This window comes from Beta vulgaris, chromosome 5 (assembly GCF_026745355.1).
Source record: "Beta vulgaris subsp. vulgaris cultivar EL10 chromosome 5, EL10.2, whole genome shotgun sequence".
Taxonomy (NCBI): Eukaryota; Viridiplantae; Streptophyta; class Magnoliopsida; order Caryophyllales; family Amaranthaceae; genus Beta; species Beta vulgaris.
In genome coordinates, this window is record NC_079206.1 from 23,810,603 (window position 1) to 23,834,863 (window position 24,261).

Genomic DNA, 24,261 nt, shown 5'->3' on the forward strand with positions numbered 1-24,261 from the left:
CCCAATATTGGTGTATATTCATTAACACAGTACTAATGAGTTGCACTCTTGCCATGTAAGAAAAGTAGAGCTCCAGATCTTGATTCTACCAATCATTTTCTCAATCAAGATATCACGATATACTGTTGAAATTTTCCTTAATTGAACAAATAGGAACACTTGGATATCTAAATTGCATTGTAATGTTGGTTCGAACTTGAAACTAAATGAAGTGAAAAATATATGATAATTTGACCCAATACTAAACAATGAGATTTCCTGGAGGAAAATAATTTGTACAAATACAAAGAATGTGAGAGAAAGAATTCTAGCTAATTGTTAATTAAAAGTTCTTGAAGAATTCAATAGATACGTATACTAATTTACCAAATAAAATTCAAATGTAGCTTAGAGTGGCCTGGGATCCGCTGTCCATTGTCTTAAGAACAAATTGTCTCAATGTTGAATGCTAACTTTTATGTACACTTTACTAAATTAAAGAATTCTCTATACTCTAATGGAACACTACTTGATCTAACTAAAAAGAACCAAAGACATGAGCAGGAGCACAAGGAGAGTTCTTCCAAGCTCTAGCATGCAACTTCAAAATCTCTCTAGCCCTTTCCTTAGTCTTAGCCTCACAATCCACTTGCAAAACCAAGCACAACTTAATTACCACCCCAAGCTGTAGCATCTCCTGCACAACACTAGGGCTCCCCGAATACTTTGAGATAGCGAACAAAATCCTTATGCCCCTCTCCGAGGCAAAGTGAGACACTCGTAGGATCTTCTTCGAAACCACAGCCAAGCCCGCGCCATGGCCTAGCAGCTCGGCCCTCCCCTCAGCACAACCACATAGGTGGTCCAACACAGCAAGCACCATCTCGCACATCCTCTTATCATTAGACTCGAGCAAGAGGTTGACCATCATTGGTACAGCCCCAGCTTCGACAATTCTGACCTTGTTCCTCCCCCAGGGGCACGCTAGGGCGAGCAGTTTAAGTGCGGCCCTAGTAGCCTTCGGAGAGACATTGTCGTTAATTAGTTGGACTACTTCTACAAAATGCTCGCGTTTTAGAGTAACAGCTTGCGTTGGCTCGGCTACTTGTACCAATTTTTTCATCAATTCTATAGCATACGCCCGTGATTCGTAACTACTCTTTTGCATGATTCTTACCAAAGAATCAACCAAGGCGCTTTCCTTCTCCTTCAGCAGCTTCTTCAATATCATCTCATTGGATATCTGAAGATGAGCGACAATTCGCAACGCTTCATCGCTTACATTACTTTCGCCTACAGTAACGAGACGAGCCAAGAACTCGGCAACTCCGGGGGTAGTCTCTAAGCAACGCTTGTTAGCGCTGCTTTGGAAGGCGATAGACTTTATCTTGTCAAGGCATTTGACGAGGCGAAGAGGGGACGAGTTGGAGGCTTCATCAATGAGCTTTAGAATCTGTGCTTTTGTCGCAGGCGGTTTCGGCGTAGGGAAGCGTTCAATGCCGTAGGAAGCGTTGAGAGTGCACCATGATTGAATGAGTCGTCTAAGAGTGTGGTTAGGTGTGAGAAAACTGTCGACGGTGTCAAAAATAAGGGCTTGTTTGGTTGTTGGGCAAGTAGTGTTGTTGTTGGTGAAAACCCATTTTTCTATGTTTTCACGATCATAAGTTATTCCAGTAGATATAGTTACCGGATCCTTCATGATATCTAAGGATATTGGGCACAAGAAAAATGGTGGCACATCGATTTCTTCATGTTGATCCATTTTTTGTAATTGGGTTGACTTTTTTAAGATTTTTGGAGCTATATATATGCTGTATGTTTAAATTTGATGTGTTTGAGGAGATAGAAAATAGAAGTTGATTGAATGTGTTAGGATTAATAGAAGAGTTGGTTAGTGTTGATGGTTTGGGCAGTCTTATATATATATGTGTGTGTAGGGGAGAAAAGAGAAAGATTATTCAAAGGTGGGTGGGATTACAAAGTCAAAATAAACACGGAAAAAACAAGCAAAAATGTAAATGAAGGGGATTGACTATTCAAAATAATTGAAAGGCTCAAGAATATTGGAGATGACTTAGTGTGCTACTGAGATACCTTTTTCATTGTTTAAAAAAAAGAATCAACGTGATTTCAACAATAGTTTAGCTGTATTTTGCTGTTTTATTCTAACCACTTGCTAGTTGGAAATTGGAAGTAGAAATTGCGCACAAGGTATATTGCTTTTCTTAGATGGGGTTATTTCATGGAAAATTGGATAAAGACAAAAATGGTTCATGGTCTAAAATCTCAGGCGCCGGTTTCCTTTTTTTGGGGGGATCGGGTCTTTGAGAACGAACTGATGTTAATATTAACTTTTTAAGCAAAATTAAAATGGGAAGTTATGTTTGGTTATGACTTTACCACCTCGTCCTCAATTGATATTGTTTATCTACTTACGTTCGGAAATATATATAGAGAATAGTTTTGAAGTCCGTATGTTACCTAGGTTGTTTATTTTAATTTTTTTGCAATGTTTTTTTTGTTAACATTGTTCATTGCGTATTGATGTGAAATAAAATTTTTCAACACTATTGTATTTACATACTTCTTCCGTTCTTTTTCTATGCAATAATTAGCACTTTGGTTAGTTTCATGTATTCTAGTTCACTTCACTTTTTGGTAAAAAAAAGCAACTACAGTTGACAATATTGCCTTTATTTTATGTTTAATAAAACCATCATTAATTACTCAAATTGTCTCTGAAAATTTTATAGGATTTACTTATCTTCTACTCTAATTCAAGAAAGGGATACCTCATGCTAAACTGCCCATTTTGGTCATCTACCCACCTCGCAATGTCCCGCCTTCACCCTTAAAAATCATGCCCAAACCCATTGTTTAAAAAGAAATAATAATGGAGAATGTATTTGTCATTATACTCTAATTTCTAGATTTGTTATTGCGATATACTACCTATGTATTTTTTTAGTTGCATCATTTGCTTTTTCACATTTGTCGAAATGCTTCTTTGAATGTTAATATCTCTTATTGGGTGTAAGTAAAAATTATATAAATTTGATATTTGGATTCCTTGCATTGAGACGAATTAAACAAGACCCCAATTGACTATGTTTTTTCTTATATAATGATTCGAGATAGTTTGACAAAATTGGTTGATGAATAGTGCCACAAAAATGAATATTGCAACTAAAAAAATATGGACGTAGTATAAATTTATATTTTTTATTATTCAATTGAAATTGTACCTAAGTCTATTATTAAATTGTATTACTACTACAAAAGGAGTGTTATCGCGACGCTTTTTGGCCCAATTGGCGACGCTTAAAAGCGTCGCGAAATTTGCTCTCGACGCTGCCAAAAAGCGTCGAGCAGAATCAGTCGGCAATTCGCGTCACCAAAAAGCGTCCCCCTTACCTATATACGCGTCGCCACATTGGTTAGTGGAGGTGCCATCAATTAATTTATAAACGCTTTAAAGTGTCCTAATTTGAGACGCTTTTTGTCGACTACAATTAGTCACGACGCTTTTTAGTGTTGAGAGAAATTTGGCTGGAAAATTATTCTTACATTTGTCATAAGTTTTTGACAAGGAAAAGCGTCTAGATTTTCTATGGACTCTTTTGATACGTTTTTCATAATTAATTAATTAACAAATAATTATATATAATAATACAGTAATAATAATATAATATATTATAACTTAGAATATAAAGTCAACAATGGAACTTGAAGATTACATAAAAATACTTCGAACAATGTATATGTGATCATAAATCATAAACGTATCGTAGTTCGTACAATTAAAATTCCTACACACGTTCATCAATAATACTTCATAACTAATATTTTACTAAAAATACCACAAAATTAAAACACACTAAAAATGTAATTGTAGCCTTACAAAACCAACTAATTAATACTAAGATCTAGCAAAATAATGATGGTAGCCAATTTGAAGCCTCAAGTAGTGTCCTCTTGTTCTTGATCTGTTGGACTTTTATTATTATTTTCGAGTACCTTCAAAATGAAAAATAAGACCAAAATATTAATTAGCACATGTAATATATCCCAAAAAATAGGTAACACGAGCATAAAATAATTTACCCTGACTGACAAAACAACCCACATTCTATTTTCTTCCTTAACTATGATTCATTGAAAGTTTGAAACAGTACCACTATGAACTAATAATTCAACATTAACAACCCACATTATATTTTTTCTTCTTCAAGAAACTGAGAGTGGTAGTGAGAACTAAGAAATGAAGTCAACGCATATGTGGAACAACAACTAGCTATGACATCATCTACAGGTAAAAAAGGCCAAAACAAGAAATGAAGCCAACGCATACAGTGGAAGCTTCTAACTTTTCATTAGTGCAGGGACCATACTACATTCACAAGAAACATTGGTTATCAACATTATAGCTAGTTGCTAACATTACCAAATAATCACCGGTTTCACTTATATATAATCACACATACTAACATTAAGTTCACACGAAATCTAATATGAACTAGGTTCATTATATTTTTTTAAAAACAACCGCCTAGTAGTTCTATAGTGTCTCTGACTCTATGTTACAAATAGATCAAATATTCTAATCCATTGATGCTAACTTGACTTTTAACCACATTGTTATGTTATTTCCGTTTTTATCACCTACAGACCACATAATCAAGTAAAGGCAACACAACCAGAGTAGTGGAGCATAATTTTACTTCGAAAGTATAACTTTATATAAGTGTACTGGCCAACCATGGAGTTATGGCATCCATTCAAGTAAAGATAAAAAAGATTGACATAGGAAATAATCTAATTGGCTCCTTTCATACTTGACCACGAGTTCTCTAGACACAAGAAATGAAGCCAACACATACTAAAATCAGTGGAAGCTTCTAATCCTCACTTCTTGACAAAGTGCTTCAGAAAACAACAGTCCAGTAGCCATACACATGCAAAAGTATCCCAAGAAAGATCTGCTAGAGACTGGATCAGATTGTTTAATGTAAGAGATGAGGAGGAATTCTGATTGGCAGAAGAAATAAAGCCCGCAGTTAGAACAGGAGGTCAGAAAGTATAAGCTGGTTTAATTGATTGGCAGACAAGTGTCTCTAATTACAAAAGGCATGCTCATACATATATCTGAATTCCTTTCTCTCTCTATCCTTCCTATTTATTACAGTTCAATGGAAAAGCGAGCTACTAGAAAGTACAAGGTAGTTTAACTGAGGTTGTTAGGTGAGTTAGCTTGTTCAGTGGACTGTAGGCTGATAATTCTAGAAGCATCACAACAGCAACAATAGGAGCATATATGAGCATACCTTTTGGTTTGTCACTTCCAAGACTGCTTGTGCACAATCTAAAAGGTGCATTGAAGCCTCTCCGTTACGAACTTTACCTACTAGTCGAGAAAATTGTCCAACTAGCGTTTTGAGTAGAGAGTTGTTCTCTTGAACTTGGGCTTTCAGCAAGCTATTTTCCTTCTTAAGAACGGAAAATTCTTCTTTATCCTTCTCCACAACCACAGTCCTCTTTCGAACCTTTTGCTTATTCAGAACACCATGCACACCGTAAATGTCGCCCTTTTGAACTTTAAGTCCATAGCCTACGGAACGTTCTGGAATCACTCCACCGTACATGGTGTGCTCAAAGGCTTCATCTTCGAGTTCTAAGTCAGACTTAGAAGGGTATGCTTGTTTCAATGATTCCAACTTGGCATATGCATCATCCTACACATATAATAACATATAAAATTAAATAAGTATTATTTTACATTCAAAGGAAGCAAGCTTAAAAAGTCATTCTAATATGTACTTATACCACAAAATCTGCTGTTACTGTCTCGGGTAGATAGCCTCCATCCTTGCCCATATGAGTTTTTTTCCAAAGAGCTAACAAGCTCATTTTTTCTCCATGCTCATCTTCCTATTATTTTTATTAATATAAAAAAATTTAAAAAAAAATCAGCAAGATAAGATGTCAAACATTCATATTTTTCCATAAAGAAGCCGAAACATTCATATTATTCAAGCAAAATATAAGTGAAAGGCCTAATTCATCCTAAATATGAAATATATAAAAACCTATTATATTCACGATTCATACATAATCAGCTTGCTTGTTCGCAAAGCTCTTCGAACCACATCTGTGAAGTTGATTTAGGGAGGCTCGTGCTCCTTTCCCCAACTCTGACAGTTTCTGCACTCATTTTCATGTAGATTTATTATGGAAAAAAAGTTGATGTTTTCATGAAATAAAATAAGCAAAGAGTAAATAAAGTTTAATTGTAAGTATGTTACTTACTTTCCCTTCTTGCGAATCCCAACGCTTAACCAACTTTATCCACTGATTACTAGTAATTCCGTGTGGTGGATCCATATTGCACATCTCATCGAGTGTCTTCTCCTCTGGTTTATAGTGATTTGATTTAAGAGAGTGTTTAAACTGCCTCCAACTTCTATTAGCATGTTTGAGTATTTGTTTGACGTATTCAGGACCGTCGGGTATCACAAACCGTGCCTTAGTTTGATCAAAGAAACAAGCCATATATTCGCTTTGTCAAAAGTTATTCACAACAAACATATTAGAGATAGCTACAATTGATCAACAGCCACATCAAACATATTAGTTGTATGCCTATCCTATGTACTTTTTAAAGGTTTCATAAGAATATAGCCAAAACTAAAACCAATATTATATCATTTAGTTCATACCTGTCAATATCATTTCATAAGCTTCATCTAGATTATGGTTTAATAGTCAATTTTGTTCTCTTCATGTCAAAGTTAATTTGTTTCACAAAGAATCTTATACATCAAATGAATTATCACATTCATAGCATCAACTTGAACATCATTAGTTTAGAGATTATGACAATAACATCAATCTTTACTGAAAATTAACAAGAACAATATGTTAAGGTCATAATACTACATCACATTGCTTGTTCAAATTACACTAACACAATGTCAAACACTGGTATGAGGTAGTTTTTGTGTTACATGGGCATCAAATGGCCCTTTTCATATCTCTCAATTTAGTCTTATATATGATCTGATTTCGTCGTTGAACTTGGAATATAAACAGATTGTTAGAGCTCTTGAAGGGAATATGTCCCTTACTGATTTCTGGGTTAATAATTAGCAGAATAAGCATGCAATTTCCTTCATCAGCTCATTAGGAGTAACACTTGGACTCTATCAGCATAATCATAAGCAGATTCAAACAATTATTTGATGCTGCCGACTAATTACTACACATCTCTTATTTCTTGCTCTAGATCTATGGATGATTTGATGTGTTATGGGTTTGTTAGTTTAGCCTACAACATTACATGGCAGCACACGGAAATGGACATTTTATGAAATAGTTTACTTGGTCCGGTGGAAGTCATATTTACTTGTGCAAAATGTTAGCTGTAATCATGCTTGCTCCATCCCTTAATGTTTTTCACACTTCCCTTAATGGATGTCCTGAACTGTGTTTCACACTTCTCGATTGCATACCTTCTTGAGTTCTCTCTGTCACATTAGCTTTGTTTTCTTTTCATCTCTCTAATTTCCTTTACCTTTTCTTGACTTTCTAGTTTCTACTCACTTACAATTTTTAGTTCTACTTACATTGTCATCCTCTCATGTTTTGGTATAAGACCTACCACATCTACTTGCCCATCTACATTTACCCTACTGATAGGATGGAGAGAGTTCTAAAAAATCATCTTCGACTTCATGTATATTATCTGATGCACTTATGGTCACCCCCTCCCCCTCCCCCCCAACACACACACACAAAGAGAATTGATTACTTGAAAGACATTTCTCAAGTGTTTGTTTTGAAATGCATTATATATATATATATAATATATATATATATAATATATATATATATATATATATAATTATATATATATATATATAAGCCTTAAAATTACGATCCATTTCTTCATTAGCTGACTTTGGTATTCTATTGCTGATAATTAATGTCTACCTTAACATGTTCTGTATCATGTACTCTGCTGTCTCTGCTCTTTGCAGCAGTGTTATGCTTATATGGACTCTAAGGGGGCGTTTGGTTGCAACGGGGTAAAGGGAATGGAATCAAGAAAGGGAGAGGAGAGAAAAGGAAAAGAAAACCCTGAGATTTAGAACGTTTTCACAGATCAAGAAAAAAAGCCAACCTTTTACTTATCAATGTTTTCTGTTTAACTAATACATGTCAGATCTTGTAAATCCTGTCATATCCTCAAACAATAAAATGAATTTACTTAATCATCAACACTCTTTCACATCATGCATATTTCCATACATCTTTTTTGTCCAAGTTGTTCTAAGGTCAATCACAACAGCAGTCTAGTATAGCATCATTGGAGATTCTTACTCTGCCAACATTAGAGCTATGATGTTAATGAGTGAAACTTACTTACTTTGATCTCATCTACCATCTTAGTTTTGAGATTCGTGTCGACAGAATGCCAATTTGATTCTCCAACCGGACAATATGTCTCAACCTTTGCAATGGTCCAATGAATCTAACCAACATACTTCCACCTTTCCTAATTGGTTGGCAAAACTCATTGAATTCAACGCAATATCTGACACCGTTGTTACTCCACACGTCCATTATCGGAATAGGACCACTAACCAGTGCTATGTTACCCTGAGCATCTGCATAGAAAGAAACAACAAACAATTATATTACATATTAAAGTACTTAATAGTTCACCTTTATATCAAATGATAAACCAGATCCTTAATGAAGAATAAAAACAGAATGATTTACCCTGCGTCATAACCTCCTCCTTGTCATCAAATTCTACATCTAAAGTCCAATATGGATAAGACCTTGACCGTTGGGATTTCGAGGTTTTTGACTTATGTAATGGTTCTTCACCGCCTTTTTGGTTTGTTTGATGAGTCTGACAATTTCTTGTTGATGTATCAATATGATCAGAAGGTGGGATAGGACCAGAGCTAGCAGGAGGGTTTTTGAGTGGTTTTGGTGTAGTAAAAGATGGTCCTTTTTGAGATGGAATAGTAGGGGAGATATGAGTGGAAGGAGGAATATTATGTGACTTATGACCTGCGGAAGTAGAAGGGTTTTTGAGTGGTTTTGGTGTAGTAGAAGATGGTCCTTCTTGAGATGGAATAGTAGGGGAGACATGAGTAGAAGGAGGAATTCTATGTGACTTATGAGCTGTGGAAGTAGAAGGGTTAATGAGTGGTTTTGATGCAGCAGAAGATGGGTCGTTGTGAGATGGAATAGTAGGAGAGATATGAGTAGAAGGAGGAATACTATGTGACTTATGACAGGGAAGTAGAAGGGTTAATGAGTGGTTTTGGTGCAGAGAAGATCGGTCTTTGTGAGATGGAATAGTAGGGAGATATGAGTAGAAGGCAGCTACTATGTGACGTATGACCAGTAGAAAGAGAAGGGTTATTGAGTGGTTTTGGTGCAGTAGAAGATCGGTCTTTGTGAGATGGAATAGTAGGGGAGATATGAGTAGAAAGCGGACTACTACGTGACGTATGACCAGTAGAAGAAGAAGGGTTATTGAGTGGTTTTGGTGCAGTGAGTGGTTTCGGTGCAATAGTAGGTGGATTTTTCCATGTAGCTCCTGATAGTGGTGGTGTACTTTTTGTTGTGTTCAAACATGGAGGTTGAACCTTAGATGTAATGGTACTCGGTGGACTAAATGGTCCAAATCTGACATAAGGAGGAACTTGAAGTGGTTGTGATTGGAGATGTTGTTTTTTGGTTGGTTGTGATGCATTTTCGGCCAAAGGTGAGGTGTTTGAGGTTGGTGACTCCGAAGAAGAATTAGGTTTAGTATTTGAGGCATGTATATCCCTCGTTCTCTTTCCTCGAAAGTCATCTCCTACAATATAGGGCAAGGCACATAAAAATAGAAGTGGTTAAAGAGAATAAAATCTGACAACAGTGAAAAGAGAGAAACCAAAAACATTTAGGAAATAGTTTAATATTTAGGCATGTAGAGCTTGAAAGTTATTACATATTTCCCTCCAAATGTCATTATTATGTACTTTCAATCTGGAATGCAGTATCCTCAACTAAAACCCATAATGTAAAAAACAAGTAGCAGTCACTTTTCAGATCCAGTGCTATATTGGTTTCTACTGTCCATAAATCTCAAAGTTCGGGCTCTGTGATAAATAATGCAAGCATACAAAAAAAAAAAAAATCACTTCCGACTGTAGTGAAATTGGCACCAAATAAGTTGAACTGAGCAATGTGATTCTATCCTAAAGAATAACTCTTCCTCTTGTACTCAAACCATATATTTAATAGATTGCACATAGAGGAAATGAACACTTGATTTCTCATCATATTAAACGATCAAATTTCCAGTGTTGGAAATTATGGATATCTTTGAGCTCACATAAAATCATAGTCATCATCATCATCATAGCCGGCAACAGCCAAATCATCATCAGGCTTACATATATTACTCAAATAATATTGACAAATAGACTGATTAGATAGACAGATCATCTAGATAGACAGACCATTTAGAAAACATTAAGGAAAATAATAGCTTATGACAAAAGATTGAAACACAACCTTACTTCTCTAAGAGTGTCATAAAATCCACCAAACACTATAATCTTGTGCTTGTACAGAACTTGCAGGACATTTCTTATAAGACGGATGATAGACTGATCTGCAACACTCAAAAGTAAATTACAAGAGTAAAGCAAATAATTGTAGATGCAACTTTTCACAAAAAAAAAGGAAAGTTCCAGAGCATGATTAGCCACTAATAAAACCAGAGGAATACTCTTTCACATTGACCCAAATGCCTCAAATCCGCCACGTATTTGACACGTTCTCTTTCCTCAACCAGTCATTTGATATCTTCATCAGGATCAAGAAGCTACTTTATACAAATCCTTATAGGTCTACCATTGATAGATACTCTATCCTAAAGTCTGATAAAACCTATCCATTGGGCGAACTTTCTTTATCAGGAGCAGCTTTGCATGGAAGAGATCTTGCACTAGCTACAAATTATTTATCAAAATCCAACTCTCCTCACTAATGTAGCAGATAATATTGACAAATTACAGCAGAAAAATCAACGATAAAGCAGAAAAAATTCAGGCCTTAAAGCAATGAGAACAAAATGCAGCAATTTAGAGCAAAACCCAGACAACCCCACATCAGAAAATCAGTAGATCAAGCATTATCATAAAAACAACAATAATTTCCACAACAATAACTTGCTTTTAGTAAAAAGAAAAATCACTACAAACAATAATCTTTAGCAGACAAATTAATAAACCAATCCAACTATCATTTCAAATGATATGAGCACTTACAGACAACAGATTGAATCACTCCTAGCGCAATCAAGACAGAAGGCGTGCTCTCACAGACTCTGCAAAAATCACAAAATATCCACAACAAAACGTGAGCACATTCACTACAGCCATAATCTTAGCAAATAAGTCCTCTTACTTATTAGAATGACATGAAAAGATGGCATATTAATTATTAATCATATACTTTAAAATGCATGATGGATATAGGGTCCAAGAAAGAGTTATACGAGCAAGGAAATGGGGAAATAGCAATTACAATATTATTAATGACTGAAATTTCAGTAAAACAGTTAAGGACACGAATCCAACATAAAAGAATAAAATATATAAATGAACAAGTAATTATAAGAACCCAAAACCCTACTATTCTAGAATCTCATCATCGTCGGGTATATCAAACAAGTCCCTAGGCTTAGTCTTAATTACATGAAGCCATCCTTTTTGTATCTCATCCTCAACATAAAAAACTTGTTTTGCTTGAGAAGAGAAAACAAATGGATCATCTGGCAAATTTCGACCAGTGTGCATCAACTTCGAGAAGTTGACAGTTACTCTGCCACTTGGATATGTTTTACAACCCCTACGTATATCAACCCAGTCACAACGAAAAATTACAACTTTGAAAGAACCATAATAATCAAGTTCAAATATGTCTTTGAGTTTTCCATAATACACTTGGCCATCGGCTTCAACCATCACTCCGAATTTTGTGTCTTCCGAAACCGTTCACGATCCACAGTATCAAACTTATAACCATTAATAATGAAGCTTTTTATCCTTTTACCGCGGTTGCTTAAACCACCGGCTAATGTTTTTCTCAACTTTCCTTCTTGAGTGTATCATCTAGGTTATGGACCTATGATTCCAAATAGATGGTTAAGTTAAACTTAGATTGATATATAAAACAATTAAGGCAACTTCAAATTTTGAAGCATATAACCTGGTTCTGCAACCAATCGGAGAATTCCTTAAGCCTCCACTGATTTTCGAGATATTCATTGGCTGCGACTCCATGCTCTTGTCGCTTTAGTTGTAAGAAATCACTTAAGAGAAAAAAAAAGTATTTGTTAACGTTTTGATTATAGATATATTCACTAAACAATCCATAATGATACTTACTCAAATACTGGTTTCATCTCATCCGAATGAAGTAAAACATAGCGATGTGCTTGCTTTAAACTTTTGTCATCAAGACGGACATTTTCTCTCTTTCCAACGACACGACCACATGAGTTGTATAGATAGTTATTAATGTGCGGAACACCATCATCATCCTTTTTGGTCTAGTGAACATGGTCTCAACACTTTCTAAATATCTCGAGCAAAACGTAATTGTCTCCCATAAAAGGAACCCTTCAGCTATGGACCCTTCCGGTTGTGCTTTATTGCTAACATGAGATTTCAAAAAGGCCAAGTACCTTCGAAAATAATGAAGTTGTGATTGGAAAAATTAGAAAATAAGCTGATGGTGGTTTCTTATTACAAAATGATAAAGAAAATTTAGAAGAGTAATTGAAATTTGATATATTAACCTTTCAATAGAATACATCCATCTGTAATGAACGGGTCCGCCAAGTTTAACCTCATCACTAAATGAATTAGTAGATGAACCATAATTGTGAAAAATGTTGGTAGAAACTCTTTCTCCATCTTACAAAGGGTCAACACAAGATTTGACTGAATGGTATCTAACTCTCCTTTATCAATGGCAGTTGAACATATCTTCTTGAAAAAGTCGAACAACTCCAAGTAGAATCAGTAACTTTTGTGGCAATTTGACGCTCTTAAAGCAACCGGAGGAGGTCTTGCATGAGGATATGATTGTCATGACTTTTCATATTAATAAGTCTGCGCTCCTTCATATTCACACATCTTTGCAAATTTGATCCATAACCATCAGGAACTCTAAGCTTTTTCAAGACTTTCAAAAACCGTTCTTTCTCTTCTTTACACATATTGTAGGCAGCTGGAGGCATATACTCTTTAACACGATTAGGATGAGATTGAAGCCAAAGATGAGATTTTATGTTTCGTTCTTTAAGAGCCTCCTAGCTTTCTTATCATCTCTACTCTTTTCTGTGTCTAAAAGAGTTCCTAATAAATTGTCACACACATTCTTTTCAATGTGCATAACATCTAAATATATGCTCAGAAGATTATGTTCCCAATATTCCAAGTCAAAAAATATACTTTTCTTTTTCCAAAGAACCTTTTCATCTTCATTTTCACCTTCATCATCCTCAATTTCATTATTAGATGTCCCAACTTCTTGTCTCCTTCTTTTTTTAGAAATTGTTTTTGATTTCCCGTAAACATAATTAACTTCTTCTAGTTGCTTCAAAATTTCTGTCCCACTAGCAGGAACAGAAGCAAGACCTATTCCTTTTTCCCATCAAATAAATTAGCTTGAAAACGAAAAGGATGATCAATCGGCAACCATTTACGAGATCCGGGGTAGACAATTTTACCACCAAACTTATATGATTCGGTAAAATTGGCGCAAGAAGGGCAAGCTTTATAACCTTTTGTACTCCAACCCGACAACATAGCATATGCCGGAAAGTCATTTATAGTGGAGTGTAATGCTGCTCGTAATTTAAACTTTTTTCCGCTATAAACATCAAAAGCATCTACACCTTCCCACAACAATTTTAACTCATGGATTAAAGGTTGCAAGTACACATCAATATCAATACCAGGGCCATATTTTCCAGGAATAATCAAGGACAAAATAAATGAAGATGACTTCATACAAAGCCAAGGAGGCAAATTATATGGAATCAGAACAACTGGCCATGTACTGTAATTAGTGTTCATGAGACGATATGGATTAAAACCATCACTTGCTAGACCAAGTCTAACACTACGAGGATCTATAGCGAAATCTTCATATCTCTTATCAAATCTTTTCCAAGCCTCTCCATCTGACGGGTGACTAATAATTTTTTCGTCCTTCCGATCAAAATGCCATATCATATCTCTTGCGGTATTAGATGACATGTAAAGCCTTTTTAGTCTAGGGATGAGAGGAAAATACCGCATTACTTTAGCTGGCACCCCCTTTTTACATGTTTCATTACTTTTCTCATTTGCATCACTCTCCTTGCCTTTCAGATTTTGCCACCTTGATGTGTGGCAGATATGACACTCACTTTTGTCTGCGTATTCCCCCCAATATAACATACAATCATTTGGACATGCATGGATTTTCTCATAACCTAATCCTAGATCTTTTATTATCTTCATGCTTTCTAATAAGACGACGGGAACTCCATAATATGAGGAAATGCGTCTAATAGAAGTTCAAGCAACTTATTAAATGATTCAACAGACCAGTGGTTCATACACTTAAGGTGAAATAAGTGTAATAGAAACGATAGCTTTGAAAAAGTAGTACATAGACTCTCGTTAGAAGCTTCCTTTAGTCTTTTATACTTTGCCTCTTCTACGTTGGTGTTGGTTGATGCACATTCATCATCTACTTCGTATTGAAAATTTACCTCTTCATGCATCTCATTTAGATCTTCGTCATCGGAATCTAACTCACTTAATAACGGGGTTCGTTAGTGGGTTGTGGACTACCAATCCTAAAAGCTGCTTTTAGTAACCCATCAATATCATCTCGACCAACTACTTTTGCTTGATCACTAGGGAACTCTAAGTTGGTATCCACTTGATGGTTAGAATGAAAAATCCAATTTGTGTAATTCTTGTAAAAACCGTACAATAAAATATGGCCTCCTACTTTCTCTAGCTTAAACCATTTATTTAACTTGCAATTATTACATGGACATCGTGTTTTTCCTTCAACAAGAGTCTCTTTAGCAAGTTCTAAAAATTTCATGCAACCATCATAATAAGCAGGATGACCTTTTTGTAAATTTATCCAACTAGAATCCATGTCTACAAAAAAATACAATTACAAATAAGAACCACAAAGCTAAAAAAATCCATGAACATATATCTTGAAATAATTGCAAAATCATTACTCTCATGGTACGGAATGATTATGATATTACTCAACTTTTAAAATAAACTACCTAATAACAAGAAGCAATGACAATAATTAAAGAAAATGCAAGACAATTAGGTAAAGTACCTAGTCCACCCAAAGGTGCTACAAAAGGAAGAAGATTAATCCCCTTTGGCCACCTGCAATCTGCTTCACGACAACTATTGTAATTAGCAAAGATCTCTATAAAGAAAAACAAATATTATGTATAAGACTTATGAATGGTTTTAAATAGCGTAACTACAATTATCCAAGAACAAAACCTCCTTGTATAGAAAATTAGGAAAGTTTAGAAATCTAGAATTTACATCACCAAGAAATAACTACTTATAATAAGCAACATCTGAAAGAACAAAACTAAAGAAAACCACATTTTTCAATATAACCACAGGGGAATCCATTAGACAGAAGAGATCAAGTTGCCTTATATCTCGCATATCATGTACTAAATAAAGTTACAAAAATCAGAAAATTCAGGCCATGACATATATTGACTGTGGAATGTCAGATTAGCATCCATGAAAGGTCTTAAGACCTAGATCAACACTGATCATAAATCAGAATCTCTACGGCCTAAACCATCAACTTGGTTTCAAGTTTAAGGTGAGACATCAACAATATACAATAGATTAGCAGTATGCAATCATAGTGTCAAGGAACTACATCCAAATATCGAATGAGTAGTGATCACTCAACTTCTTGACAACAGCAGAGAAGATGTCAATTGAATTTCTCCAATGGCTACCGACAGAAAAAGAAAGAAATCAGCCTAACACTTGTCTTTCATGTGCAGTACATTCATTGCACTTATGCCAAGCCACCAAATCAATCTAATCCTCATGCAAGCTATCACAAATAACTACTTCTAGTATACTTTAATCCAGACATTTTCATCCTCCCAAGTAACCAGAATTTTTTTTTTATGCATAATCAGTATAATAATAAAAGCAAACAAGTCAAAATTCTGATTCAAAAGGCAAGAAACAAAGCAGAAACAAAACAAAACACAAACAAGAGTATAATCTGAGTGAATCCAACACCTAACTGAGCATAGCGAAACCCAAAAAAAGCCAGGATTTCAACTTTTAGTAGATCTAACACCTAACTGAGCATAGTTATAAAATTACCTGCATTCAATCCTTTTTACTTTCGAAATCAATGAGCACAAAGAATTCTTTACACCCTTAGGTGCAAAGAAACGAGAAATTGGGATGAAAAAGTAATCAATTTGTGATCGAGTGAAATTACAATACTTCGAATGAAAAAAAAAAGAGCAATTGATGAGGGAATTGAGAAATTCGAAGAATTGGAATGAAAAAAAAAAGAAAAAAGAGACGCATACCTGATGAAGAAGGTGGTTATGGTGAGCAATTGATGAGCGAAGGTGGGAAGAAGATGATTCGTTTTTCGTTAACTACCCTAGAGCTTCTACAGTAGTGTTTCACTCACAATTTTCGCGTGCAGTTGTTTGGGAGTGAGAGTGGGGTTTTTCTGAAAACAAATTATCATTTAATGATTTTCTCTGAAATTTTAGGCGCTTCACTCACAATTTTCGCGTGCAGTTGCTTTGGGAGTGAGAGTGGGGTTTTTTTGAAAACAAATTATCATTTAATTATTTTCTCTGAAATTTTAGGCGCGGGAGTGATACTAGGATTTCTATAATGTTATTATATCTAAATTCACGTGCTACCCGTGTAATGAGGACGCTTAAAAGCGTAGCCAAAATTCTCGACGCTTAAAAGCGTCGAGATACTACGGAATCTATTTCCTCCACTCAACACTTATGCCGGGGCGTCGAGCATAAAGCGTCTAGAAGGTAAGGGTTTTCTAGTAGTATAATTATATTGGTATGACTAACAATAGCTAACACAATTTTAACATTAAAAACACCGAAATATAACATTTTTTAAGTTATCATGAATAAAATTAATTCAATATAAAACTAACTATAATATAATTGACTTTAAGTAACACATTCATGTAACACTTTTTAAATTGTAGATTTTCTAAATATATAAGTAACACTTTAATCATTTGTAACATTCAAGCTAACACTTTCACAAAATGTAACATTTTATAGTAACACTTTTAATATTGTAACACTATGAACTTTACAATAGGTAATACTTATGAAATAGTAACACTAGAACTTTAAAATAGTAACATTGTGGACATTAAAATAACCCTCTCAATAATATATCTACTTTAAAATAATGTTCGACCCTCTAAACAATTACCTACTTACTACCTTCACTTTTCCCTCAATTAGACTCTCTCTCAATATAACCCTCTCTCGCACCGTCCCTCCCTCCGCGGACCTAATTCGCCTTCCTTGGCTTTCGTCGTCCCTTCCTTTGCCGTCCTTCGCTTTCTTAGTCATCCTCACTCACTCCAGGCGACCTCTCAATTGGTTTCAACGACCTCACTCACTCCGTCGATCTCGCTGGTACTGTACTCCTCCACAGACCTCTCAATTCATCTCTGGCCAAGTATTTCTCCCCCTTTTTCTCTCCTCTTTCAAGAGTTGAAGTTTTCAGTAGTTTTTACTTTTTACATGAATTTAACTGTTTATTGTGGGTATTAATTGTGATTGGAAGATGCAATTTTTCATGTTTAGTCTAGGAAGTTATTGTTTGTGATTGGCAAAGGATTTTGCTAAACGCCGCCCTAAAATTTTCTACTAACGCCTTGTATAAATACTTCATATGTATTTATACTTACATACATTTCCTCACTTTCTTTCACTCTCCCACTTTCATACATCCTTACTCTCATACTTCCTCACACTATCTCATCATCCAAGGATTTCTACGACCATTTTTCTGGCCAATTTTCCCGTCAATCTCTCTCATTACATATTGAAGGAGGTTGAATCACATCATCACGCTACCACTCCTCCGACAACTTCTCCAACAACCTTTCTGTTTACAATACATCCAACTTTTCCAAAAATTGAAAATGCTGAAAATAAAAATGTCGAGAAGTGGCCAGGCGCCTAACTACAGGTATATGTGCCTATTTTAGGCGCTTAACCACATGAACAAGCGCCTAAAATAGGCGCCCAACCAGAGGTGCAGGCGCCTATATTAGGCGCCTGTACCTGTGGTCAGGCGCCTAACACTACAAGAAAATTTGCCTATATAGGCAACACCTGGAGGCAATCAATTTTTTGTAGCCTTTAAAAGTGTTTTTTTTGCATTAGTCAATTTTGGTTGCCTCTAAAAGTTGTTTTATGCATCAGTAAATTTTAGGTTGCTCCTAAAAGTACTTTTTAGTATAAATAAATAATGGTTGGCTCTAAAACAATTTTTTTAGCATCACAAACATTTATGTTGACTTTAAAAGTAGTTATTAGCATCAATGAAATAATGATTGTCTCTAAAACTTTTACTTTAGCATTAGGAAAATTTATGTTGCCCCTAAAAATAGCTTTAGCATTAATGAAATAATAGTTGTCTCTAAAAACTTTTTCACACATCAGTGAAATTTATTAGGTTGCCTGTAAAATATCTTTTTTAGCAATAGTAAAATCTAGTTGCCCCTAAAAGTAACTTTTAGTATTCATGAAATTCATATGGCCCCTAAATGTTTTCTTTAACATCAATTGAATTATGATTCCTTCTGAATTCTCTTTTAAGCATTATTGAAATTTACGCGATCTTTAGAAGCTCATCCATTACTAGAAAATCACCTTTGGGAGTAGCCTCCATATTCTCTTTAGTGTCGCCTATTAAGTAACTACCGACTCTAAAACTATTCGGAGTTTAGAGTCGCCCCTTTGAGGCGACACATATGTTATTATGCAAGTGGCCTAGTATCTAAGAGGCGACACGAAAAATATATTTGAAATACGAACCAATTAATTTAGCTAAATGATCTGATTTTTAACTATAGTTGGATCAGTTAAGTATAAATTAGCAAAAAGAAAACTCTGTCCAAACTAATTGATTCTATTTTCTTGGTGTAACCATATTAGTTAGTAATATTCTGGAAAAAAAGGATGTCATTTTCAACCAGCAAGACAACTTTAAATTCATCTAAAAGTTTTCCTTCATTCTTATTTTCCCCTTCAAGGTATTCTCTGTATACAAGGTGTACCGCGAAATCACCATTACTATACATCAACTATGACTAAAAACACACCCTGTAAGTCAAAGGAACAAAATTAACTTGACTGTGATGTTGTTGAGCAACAGATTGCTGATTATTCCATTGTGGGGCATGCAACCATTCTCAAGCAGGAGCAAATATCCTTGTTAGGGTGCGTTCTCTTCAACTTAAAAAATTAAGTTTCAGGTCCAATAAGTTTAGAAAAATTCAGATAAGTTGCAATCAGGTCCAATGAGGAAAATAAGTTCCAATCAGGTCTAATAGGTCTAATCAGGTCCAATAAGTTTAGAAAAGTTCAGATAAGTTGCAATCAGGTCCAGTGAGGAAAATAAGTTCCAATCAGGTCTAATAAGGTCCAATCAGGTCCAATAAGGTCCAATCAAGTTAATAAGGTCCAATAAGTTCTAATCAGGTGCAATAAGTTTCAATCAGGTCTAATCAGGTCCAATAAGGTCCAAATAGTCAATGTCAATAAACATTTGTATTATTGTCCATTATTTTATTATTCATATCACTATTAGCTGATTATGTTATTATTAGAATTTTAATTAAAGTACCACAATGAATAAAAAGCATTATACTTGTATTATTGTCTATTATTTTATAAAATATTTGTATTATTGTCTATGCTTTTATTATTCATATTACTATTAGCTTATTACTCCATCCGTTTACTAAAGATCTTCTCACTTACTATTCCTACAGATACCAAGGAAAATCAAGTTATGTGGGGCATGGTGTGAGTAAAGTAGGAGAGAGAAAGGGGTTAAGATAAATAAACAAATAAAAAGGGGTTAAAGTAGGAGAGAGAAAGGGAGTAAAATTGAATTAATAATGTAATGGTGGAACAATATGATAGTGACATGAGAGGGTAAATAGGGAAATTTGTTTTGCCAAATAAGGAATAAAGCAAAAGAGGGAAGATCTTTTGGAAACACCCTTAAACGGAAAGAGGGAAGATTTTTAGGAAATAGAGGGAGTATGTTATTATTAGAATTTTTTATTAAAGTACCACAATGTATAGTATTATACTTGTATTATTGTTTATTATTTGATTATTCATATTATTATTAGCTGATTATATTATTATTAAAAAATATTATAATCATGGTCAAATAAGGTTAACAATAATAATCATTATAATTACAATATTTTGCAATTCGTCTTTAAATAATTACAGATAACATGTTTTCGTTAAATTATTTATTATAAGAAAAAAATTAATAATTTTTTTAAAAGGACGAATTTAAATAACTATTACTTCATAGTAAATTTTAAGGGGTAGTATTTACTTTAGGGGTAACATTTATGTTATTACTCGTCAATGTTTTGTCTAATAAGGTCAAATAAGTTTCAATCAGGTCCAATAAGGTCTAATAAGTTTCAATCAGGTCCAATAAGGTCTAATAAGTTTCAATCAGGGCCAATAAGGTCTAATAACACTAGTAGAATAAAGGCTACTTGCTGCGGTTAAAAAGTGCCCTATTGCTACGGATTAGGGCGCGCAGCAATTAAGGGCGCAGCAATAGGTATTAATAATATTGCTGCGGTTTTAAACCGCAGCAATATAAAGAAATATTGCTGCGGTTTTAAAGACCAAACCGCAGCAATATTTTGTAGTTAATAATAAAAACTAGACATATTGCTGCGGTTTTTTAGTGAAAACCGCAGCAATATGTACTTGTATAGGCAAAAAAAAAAAAATTTTTTTTATTATCATCAAATTTGACAAATAAAAATACTGAAAAAAAAAATAAAACACAACAAATTCAAATTTATCAAATAATTGAGATACCAGTTTCAAACTAACATCATAAGAAAAGATACAAAAGAAAAGAGATTCAAAAGAAAAAATATCCAAAAACAGAAAAGATACACAAAATTCAAAAACATAAATGATACACAAAATCCAATAACATCATATTGAATCTTAAAACATAAAAATGCAGAAAAAACAAAACAAAATCTGGAGATGGAACGAATTCAGCGCGGCCGACGAGCAAGTCTTCCAAGGGTCAAGTCTAACGCAACTAAAACCTCCTCAGCACTCGACAAATCGTAATCAACGCAACTAGATCTGAAAATAAAATTCAACAAATCGTAATCAGCAACACAATCAACGCAAAAACTAAAAACCTAATCAAGATTTCTCACAATCGTAATCATCATCAACAAATAACATACCAGTTGGAGGCACCAGAGACGAAAAACAAGCATTCGTGTCGATAGATCGACCGGCGAAGAGGAGAATGAAAGCGGCGCGAGAAACACCACCACCACGAGTTCAGTAGAGCCGAGAACAACGAAAGAGAGAAAAGAGAGAGAAAGAAGCATCAGCGTCGAGAATGAACGAACCCACGAATGATTCTTCTTGTTTTCTGGCGAGCGAACGAACGAACGTCGACGACGACCGATAGAACGAACGAAGGCTGATGGTCGACGGCGACCACGAAGGCTGGCGAACGACGGTCGAGCGATTGTCAGAAGACCGAAAGAAGAACGACTGTGAGAGGAGATGGGAGAGGAGAGAGGAGAGAGGAGAGAGGAGAGGAAGGCTGATGGGTGAAGAGAGAGAAATGAGATCTAAAGAGGAGCGATAGAGAGCGTGAGGAAACTGACCTCTCGTAATATTATAAAACCCTAATTTTTTGCCAGCTAATATTGCTGCGGTTTCCACGTAGGACCGCAGCAATATATTAAAATAACATTTTTTTAATATATTGCTGCGGTCCTACGTGGAAATCGCAGCAATATTTATTGTTTAAGGCCCCACTTTATTTTAAAAAGTATCTGTTATACAATATTGCTGCGGTTTTGGGCGGGAACCGCAGCAATAGTGTCAATTTTAATTTTTTTTTTCTTTTTGCGTGTTATATTGCTGCTTATAGGTAAAACCGCAGCAATATCACCGCAGCAAATAGCATTTATTCTACTAGTGTAAGTTTCAATCAGGTCCAATAAGTTTCAATCAGGTTCAATCAGTTCTAATAAGTTGAATCAGGTCCAATCATGTTTAATAACCATATAGACAACTAATAGAAGTAAGTATTATAACGATTGGACTTGTAGTTCGCGCCTCTATCTTATGGCACCCAAACTGCTGAACGTTGCACCTCTGGCTGGTAATTCTAAAAATTGAAAAGAAACGTTAGAACTATATTTACATAAAATTAAAAAACTATATAAAATTTAAAACTATATTTACACCTAAACTATATTCCGTTTTGTTTTGTGTTTCTTCGAATTTGCAGGTTTGATATTCAGAGCTCCGAATTGGAAGTGAAGCGAGATTATGATGTCATCATAGATTATGGATTAAGTTTGTATTTAGGGTGCGTTTTTTCAACTTAAAAGATTAAGTTTTAGGTCCAATAAGTTCAGATAAGTTGCAATCAGGTCCAATCAGGGAATAAGCTCCAATCAAGTCTATAAGGTCAAATAAGTTTCAATAAGGTGCAATAAGTTCCAATCAGGTCTAATAAAGGTTCAATAAGTTCCAATTGCTAAAAGTTAATAATGTCTAATAAGTTTCAATCAGGTCCAATAAGGTCAATAAGTTTCAATTAGGTCCAATAAGTTCCAATCAGGTTCAATCAGGTCCAATAAGTTGAATCAGGTCCAATCAAGTTTAATAAATTCCTATCAGTTCAGTTCAAGTTCAAAGTTCAGTTCAGATAAGTTCAGGATCGAGAAGTTGAAGAGAACACACCCTTAGATAGCTGATTCAGGATTAGTTATTTATATTCGTTGTATACAATATTTGAGAATATTAGTCGAGTTATATGTGTAATTAAGGATATTTTCTCGCTGCGAAGTAATTTATTAAAGAGTTAATATTAGTTTATGGTTGTTGAGTGCGTTCCGCTGGCAGCTTAAATGGAATCCTATACTAAAATTTTTGCCCCTTCTGTTTTCTTTGTTCCTCAATTTTGATGATAGAATTGAGGTTTGATGCTTGAAATCTTACGAGTTTGAGATTTTACTTTTTATTTAAATTATTATTTTCAAGTTTCGAGGACAAAACATTAAATAAGGGTGGTAGTATGTAATAGCCCGATTTTTAAGAGCGTTTATTTAAAGGTTAAATATATTTATTAAGTTAATTAAATTTCAAAAATTCTTATTTTATTTTTGAGTTGTGGAGTATTAATTTTATTTGTCGTTCTTGTAATATATTTGTTATAATTAATTTTATGAAGTTATTAATATATTATTTATATATCGCATTTAATGAGCAATTTATTGATTTGTACTTACCCGATTTGAAAACTAAAGTCGATCTTGCACCCCCCTTTTGTCGGTTTAATGAAACAAAACCCCAACCCAATTGTTTTCTCCCTCCCCGTAGTACTTTCCAAACCCAAAACCCCAAAGAAAACTGAAACTTCGTGAAAACCCAACCCATTTCCCCTGTTCTTCTCTCTTCGCTGCGACCTCGCCGCACCTCCCCTTCAATTCGCTGGCCATTTGCAGAGCTTGCCGGAGATACCAGACCACTCCCTCCTCCTCTGTTTCGTCGCTGCTACTATTATTCATGGGAGTCGTCCTGCGTTGCTGCTCTTCATGCGTCACATCGCACCACGATGGCTTCGCCGGAACTTCTCTGCTCGGCTCGCGCCACTGCTGCGTCGGTGTTGCTGTTGTGTTGAATTAGTATTGTCGCGCCATTATCGGTGATGGTTGTTCGACCGTGAAGGTGGCTCTGCTTTTATTCTCTCTCCTTTCATTGTTGTTGCTGCCACCAGTGCGTTCTATCTCTCCCCTGTTATCTTGTCAGTGTTGTTGTCACTTTTGGTGGTGGTTGTGTGTTGGTGGTTG

The 24,261-nt window shown here is 35.0% G+C and overlaps 1 protein-coding gene and 1 long non-coding RNA gene across 2 annotated transcripts; both read right to left on the minus strand.

The window, feature by feature from the left end:
- Window positions 1–221: 221 nt before the first annotated feature.
- On the minus strand, window positions 222–1,879 carry LOC104893155 (E3 ubiquitin-protein ligase PUB23). Its single transcript, XM_010679239.4, has one exon. It carries the CDS (start codon window positions 1,739–1,741, stop codon window positions 518–520), a length of 1,224 nt encoding a protein of 407 aa, XP_010677541.1. The 5' UTR covers window positions 1,742–1,879; the 3' UTR covers window positions 222–517.
- A 6,542-nt stretch (window positions 1,880–8,421) lies between these two features.
- LOC125497323 (uncharacterized) lies at window positions 8,422–16,790 on the minus strand. Its single transcript, XR_007273955.2, has 4 exons — window positions 16,676–16,790; window positions 15,421–15,480; window positions 11,319–11,377; window positions 8,422–8,645 (listed from the first exon to the last, which is right to left on the minus strand). It is a non-coding gene; the product is annotated as an uncharacterized LOC125497323 (long non-coding RNA).
- Between the last annotated feature and the right edge of the window lie 7,471 nt (window positions 16,791–24,261).

Coding starts and splice junctions, on each gene's coding strand:
- LOC104893155 (XM_010679239.4), bottom strand. CDS start 1,741: ATGGATCAACATGAAGAAATCGATGTGCCACCATTTTTCTTGTGCCCA.